Source organism: Haplochromis burtoni, unplaced genomic scaffold (assembly GCF_018398535.1).
Source record: "Haplochromis burtoni strain Fernald_Lab_line unplaced genomic scaffold, NCSU_Asbu1 Contig_11, whole genome shotgun sequence".
In the NCBI taxonomy this organism is placed as follows: Eukaryota; Metazoa; Chordata; class Actinopteri; order Cichliformes; family Cichlidae; genus Haplochromis; species Haplochromis burtoni.
Genome location: NW_024582372.1, coordinates 214,140 through 220,147, shown reverse-complemented (window position 1 = coordinate 220,147; position 6,008 = coordinate 214,140). Strand labels below are relative to the sequence as shown.

At 39.6% G+C, this 6,008-nt stretch overlaps 1 protein-coding gene across 1 annotated transcript in view; it reads left to right on the top strand.

The window, feature by feature from the left end:
- The window catches only part of gfod2 (glucose-fructose oxidoreductase domain containing 2), a 20,538-nt gene extending 15,567 nt beyond the window's left edge, over positions 1-4,971 (top strand). Inside the window, exon 5 of the mRNA XM_005915213.3 lies at positions 724-4,971. Within this exon, the coding sequence (XP_005915275.1) occupies positions 724-1,619 (896 nt within the window). The 3' untranslated portion in view covers positions 1,620-4,971. The remainder of the gene's footprint in view (positions 1-723) is intronic.
- Positions 4,972-6,008: the final 1,037 nt, after the last annotated feature.

The window sequence follows — 6,008 nt, the reverse complement described above, 5'->3', positions numbered from 1 at the left end:
CAAAAATACAACTTGCCTAATAATTCTGCACTCCCTGTATGTTAAACATTTGCTGTGTCACATACAGCTTCATCAGGTGAGGTGTGGAAAAGTTCAGAGCTGTGTATGCAAACAGCTCGTGCCCTGAAGCAGCTGGGTGTGGCAGGTCAGATCTCAAACGCATTTCCTCTGTAACGTATTCTTCAGGGTTTGTTATTGACGTGTGATTAATGGTGATCAAAGCCTTGATCAACAGCAATTGTAGCTACAAATTTAAAAAAAAAAAAAGAAAAATTCTGTCAGCAGTAGACTGAAGCAAATATAATCAACAAGGTTTCCCAATCAAAGGGGACTTGATACAGGGCTTTCTGTATCTGATGGAATTCCTAAGCGTTGACCACAGTTTCCTGTTTTAGTTGCAACTTCCTGAGTGTTTCCCTGCTGAGGGACTAATCCATGGGACCAATTCCAACGGCTAGTGAGGTCTGATTTAAAATGTATAACAAACGCTGCACTCACTGATGCCATCACATTATTTTGGTTTATTCATACCTAATGAGTAAATGAACAGTAAAGCAATCAAATGCACACTCTGATAGATGCACCGAACTGAAACTGCTGCAGATCTGAGCTTATGTAAAAAAAAAAAAAAAAAAAAAAATTGTGTGAAATCTGTTCTCATTGGCTCTACGCCAAAGATCAGTGCAGTAAGTTAATAACTGCTCAATCTCCGTCTGTCTTCAGGTATCGGTAAGAATGTCGTGTGTGAGAAAGCTGCAACTGCTGTGGATTCATTCAAGATGGTCACTGCAGCCAGATACTACCCACAGCTGCTCAGCATTATGGGTAACACCCTGCGCTTCCTGCCAGCTTTTGTTGCAATGCGCCAACTGCTGGTGGAGGGATATGTGGGCGAATTGCAGGTGTGTGATGTCAGAGTCTATGGTCCGAGCCTGCTGGACCAGTCGTACGGCTGGACCTGCGAGGAGCTGATGGGAGGAGGCGGTCTTCACACTGTTGGCTCCGCCATCATCGACCTTTTGAGTTACCTGTCTGGCACACGAGCACACCGCGTGCATGGTTTACTGCGGACCTTCGTGCAGCAAAACGGTTTGATCCGAGGGATACGCCGCGTCACCAGCGACGATTTCTGTTTCTTCCAAATGTTGATGGGTGGGACAGGGTCCAGTAGCGTGTGCTGCACTGTGACCCTAAACTTCAATATGCCGGGGTCGTTTGTACATGAGGTTATGGTAGTTGGATCCACTGGGAGATTAATTGCCAGAGGGACAGAACTGTATGGGCAACGCAACGGGAGTAAAAGCGAGGAGCTGTTGGTAGGCGACAACGGCTGGGTGGGACCAGAGGTAAAAGAAATGCCCCTGCCTCTCCTGCAGGGCCTGAGCTCCATGGTGAAGGCGCTGAGGCAGTCTTTTCAGGCTAAGGAGGAGCGCCGGTGTTGGGCACGGGGACCAGTTGCCACTGCACCAACGTTTGAGGACGGTCTGTACGTGCAGACGGTGGTGGAGGCGGTGAAGCGGTCTAGCAGCAGCGGAGAATGGGAGTGTGTTGAGATCATGAGTCAAGAACCTGATCCAAACCAGAACCTGTGTGAGGCTCTCAAGAGAAACAAAAACTAGATCTGTTAATTCACCCAGTGCGACTACTGCATGTCTGACAAAACGGAGCTCTGAATGTTTCAAGTCCGCTGCTTCGACCTTTTATGTGACACATGACTACTTGGCTTGTTTGTTTTTTTTTAACACACTTGTCACAATTTGACCTTTTTTTTTTTTATTTGACTGTGTTGTGAATGCTTGAACCCTCACAGATGTGATTTGTTTGTACACTAAATTTGTAAAACACAGCTCTATTATTCTGATTCTCAACAGAAAACATTATCATAGCTGTAAAGCTCATTTAAACGTGTTAAAAGCTCCCTGTGTCCCACCGACAGTCACCTTACGCTGCCTTGATTATCATTCTTAGCTTGAAGTTGTGGAGTCATGATTTCAGATTTTCGGCTAAAAAAGGATCTAGACCTATATTAGTTGTTAGCCAATAGTAGATTTTAATTTTAAAAAATGGTTTTAGGTTGTTGGGTGTTTGGTTTTTTTTGTTTTGTTTTTTTGTTTTCAACTTATGAGCAGTTTCTTTAGATTTATTAATATAGAAAGAAAACAATTATGAAGTCTGAATAAGTGCATTACCACTGAACATCCCTTTTTTTCTGGTTATTGTTTTTAATTTTTTGTTGTTGTTGTTTTTTCTTTTAAAGTTTGGGTATCACCAGAGAGTTTGAGCTGAGTCTAATATTTCCATGACCACCGGCTGGCTCGCTGGCTAATAAACCATGCACCAGCAGGAACAGTTCATTGAACCCTGCAAGAAGTCAGTGGTTTCAGGGCAGATTGAAAAGAGTGTCTCAGTCATATCTGAGTTTGTTTTGGCCTGCTGATAACGTGAGAGGGATTAATGGGTACAGTATGCCTATTTTATCTGAATTAATAGTCTCAGCTTGTATATCCACCCTTTTTTGATGGTACAGCAGAGTTTTAGGATAGTTATTTTGTTGAGCCTTCAGCTCTGGGTCAAGGATCCTTTCCCCCACTTTGCAAATCCAGGTCTGTAAGTTTCAGCATATTGGTTGCAGTTCACCAGCTGACGCCTGTAGCTACAGAAAGATTTGTTCAAGCACCATTTTTCAGGTGATTAATGATGCTGTGTATTACTATAGGGAAACTGGAACACCATGTGATTCTCTACTGTAGATAAAATTTAGACTTTAATATGTTTGAATGGAAATATATTGGTGTTAATGTACACTAACAGCACCTTTCTGTAAAAGAGGGAGTGTTTACCTCAGCCATGACTGTGACCATCACAGCAGCCGGGTGATTTGACTAACAAATGACCCGTTGTGATTCTGATAGAACTCAAATTAGAGTAAGTATAATGGAGCTGTGTTCAGTTTACTTTCTATTTTATTTTTCACCTTGTAATAAGTATATTTTAGACATTTGAAAAAAAAGAGGTTTAATAATGTGTTTGTTACAAAATGGCCATGACTTACATGATACCAGGGATTGAGTAAAATAAGCTATGTAGAGAATAAAGTAACAGCCTGTAGCAATGCCCCTGAATTCCCCACTGTAAATGTATACTGAACTATTACTCCTGTAAGCTGGAAAAGAGGATGTAGAAAGTGTACGGTTGCCTGCTGCACAGACGGAGCAGCAGTCACAGTTTTACCAAAGTACATTATAAAAATTCAAAATAAAAGCTCTACTCTAGGATGGATGACTCAGCCATGTCCTGTTACATAACTGAATTATGCCTCAGGGAGTTTTTAGTGCATACGCTTAGCACCTGTTTTTCCATTTTGGACTGATAGTATTCCATAAGGATGTAGACCTTATGGAATACGATCACCATGTTAAATTGGTATTTCCAGTTTATTTTGATGTGTATTTTCATAGACAGTATAACAGATGAACGAAGCTTTCAAGTCTAAAAATTGAAGCCAGCCTGGAAGTGCCATAAACGGAATTATTTTTAAAGGCAAAACCTGCAATACTGTGGGGGGAATGACCATTGAATTTGACCTGTGTAAACACTCTCCTGTTGAGTCACTCATTTTGGGTCACACTAAATAAACGATTACGTCTGTTTTCTAAATTTTGGTCATTCTTTGTGTCAGATAAAAAGATTTTTGAGGGTATGCTGGTTAGCTAGCAGCTTGTGATTGGCAAGCTGTTATGAGCATCACAGTAGCTATGTCCATCTTTTATACTGTCCATGGATTTATTAAATAGATTATAAGATGACAACACATTGAAAATGAAAGCTAGGATGCTTAGGGGGAGTCATTCTCACATGCTCTGTTTGTTTGTTCGTTTCGGTTTTCTTCTGCGATGTTTTGGGCAAACAATGACTGCTGAGATCAAACGTCAGTGGATTATTTGGATTGTGTCTCAGGGAGTGTTTTGGAGATGTTCTTGGCACCTGATTTCCACTTCACACTGATCATAATCCATTTAACCAGAGAGCTTCTACTAGCCTTCAGGCTGCAAAGCAGAAAATTATAGTAGCAGTCGGCTCTTCATAGCATTCAGTGTTTAGTGGTAAACTCTGAGATGTATTGGATTCAAAGCCTGAGTGGTTTTAAAGTTTGTGTTTAAGGTGTGTTTACATTTGTTAAGCACTGAAGTAAATTGTAGATTTTTTTTTTTTTTTTTTTTAAACACGTGGGGTCACCAGTCGTTCAGAAACTGTACTGATGTTTTTATTGAGTGAAATCACTGGATTTGATCTGTGTGAAAGTGTAAATGTGCTCCGAGCCAGACAAGCTTCACAGGTGTTGTAGTCACTCACTGCTTCTTACTTCTGCTGACTATCCTAACAAATCGTGGCTTCACTGTTGCTAACGCTGGTGTGGCAGGAAGTGACAGGGGGTGTGTACTGCTTTGGTCTGGCGTGTCTGTCCCCTTCTTCAGCACCACGCAGGATCTGCAGATATAAACAGATGCCCGTTACACTCTTACTTCATAGTGTCCCAACAGTGCTTTACAAAAACAGGAAGTTGAGTTTACATTAAGTGTCTTTATAAAACACAAAGCATGTCACGTTTGCCTGCAGGATGTTCCATAATCTGACACTGCTAAAATACATTCCAGCATTGATCATCATCTTCTTATCTACAGTTGTTTTGTTGTTTTTGCACTGAGAATGACATGATGCCACATATTTAATAAACAGCGTGATGCGTGTAGTGTCCAGCCAGCTCGCTGAAGAACACTTTTTGTATTTATTTGTAAGCTCAAGTGGAGAAAGTTTGCCATTTTTTGCTTTCAGCCTGTGAACTTCTTTTTAAACCTGTTTTTTATTTTTTATTTTTTTAAAGCACTAATGTGTTGCTTTAAAGTAGGGAAACTGTAATGCTCATCTGCTTGACGGATATTTCCTTTAATAAAAACGGCTGCCTTTGTTTAACACCTGTTGTCTAATCTGAGTTTGTTCATTGTGTTAACTGTGAAGAAGCAAGGCAAGCTAAGCATAGAAAAAGAAAAAAAAAAACTCCATCAACCTTGATGCTCCTCTAAAACATATAAAGTGAGGGTTACATTAGAATTATTTTGCTGTAATCTGATGGCACAGCATCAGCCACTCCAGGTTGTTTGAGAACATGTGGAGTGTGAGAATATGCCAAAGACAATCAATTTAAGAGATGCCAGTTTATCTTTTATTATTATCAAACTGTTGCAGTAAGAGAAAACCATTCCATTGATCTATACTAATTCTAGCAAGTGCAGGGCATGAGTCTTTTGCCATACTTTACTCAAATCCGTGTTCTACCCAACTTTATTCACTCATGAAATTACAAGAGTTCCATGGCTACATCTTTAAAACTCGAGTCAAATGTCAAACACCTTTAAAGAGCTCTCATTTTCACAAGTATACTCGAGCACACCTATTGTGTAGTCATAGAGATATAAAGCTAATTCCTTACTCACAAGAGGCCACCACATTGGGCAGTTCCACATGCTTTGATTTTGATAATTTTTACATTGTATGCCCTCCAAAGGGATATGTGTCTGCCCCCAGGATCAAACCGGGGATCTTTTATTTGTTAGGTGAACGTGTAAACAGCTACATCATAGAGTTATCATGATAGCTAGTTTATATTTATAGTATTATTTCCTTTGAACTTTATGTTATCAGTAAAATTTAGATTCCATTACGTTTTATTGTCTACGCAGTTTAGTTTTTAATAATTAGTTTCAGTGTTTGTTTGTTTTTTATTAACTCGGTTATTTAATTTTCATTCTTTCAGCATTCTCTTATTCTCCACGACCGGATTAAATAATCAGATTTTTAAAAGTCCACTGCATCTCCTAGATATCCTCATAATGATAATAAGAAAATATATTAAATAAAATTAAAAAAATAAACTAATTTTTGAGTCGGGTTTAGTAAACATTTAAGATACGTCTACTTGTAATTGTCGCGAATCGCTATGAATCTGTTGC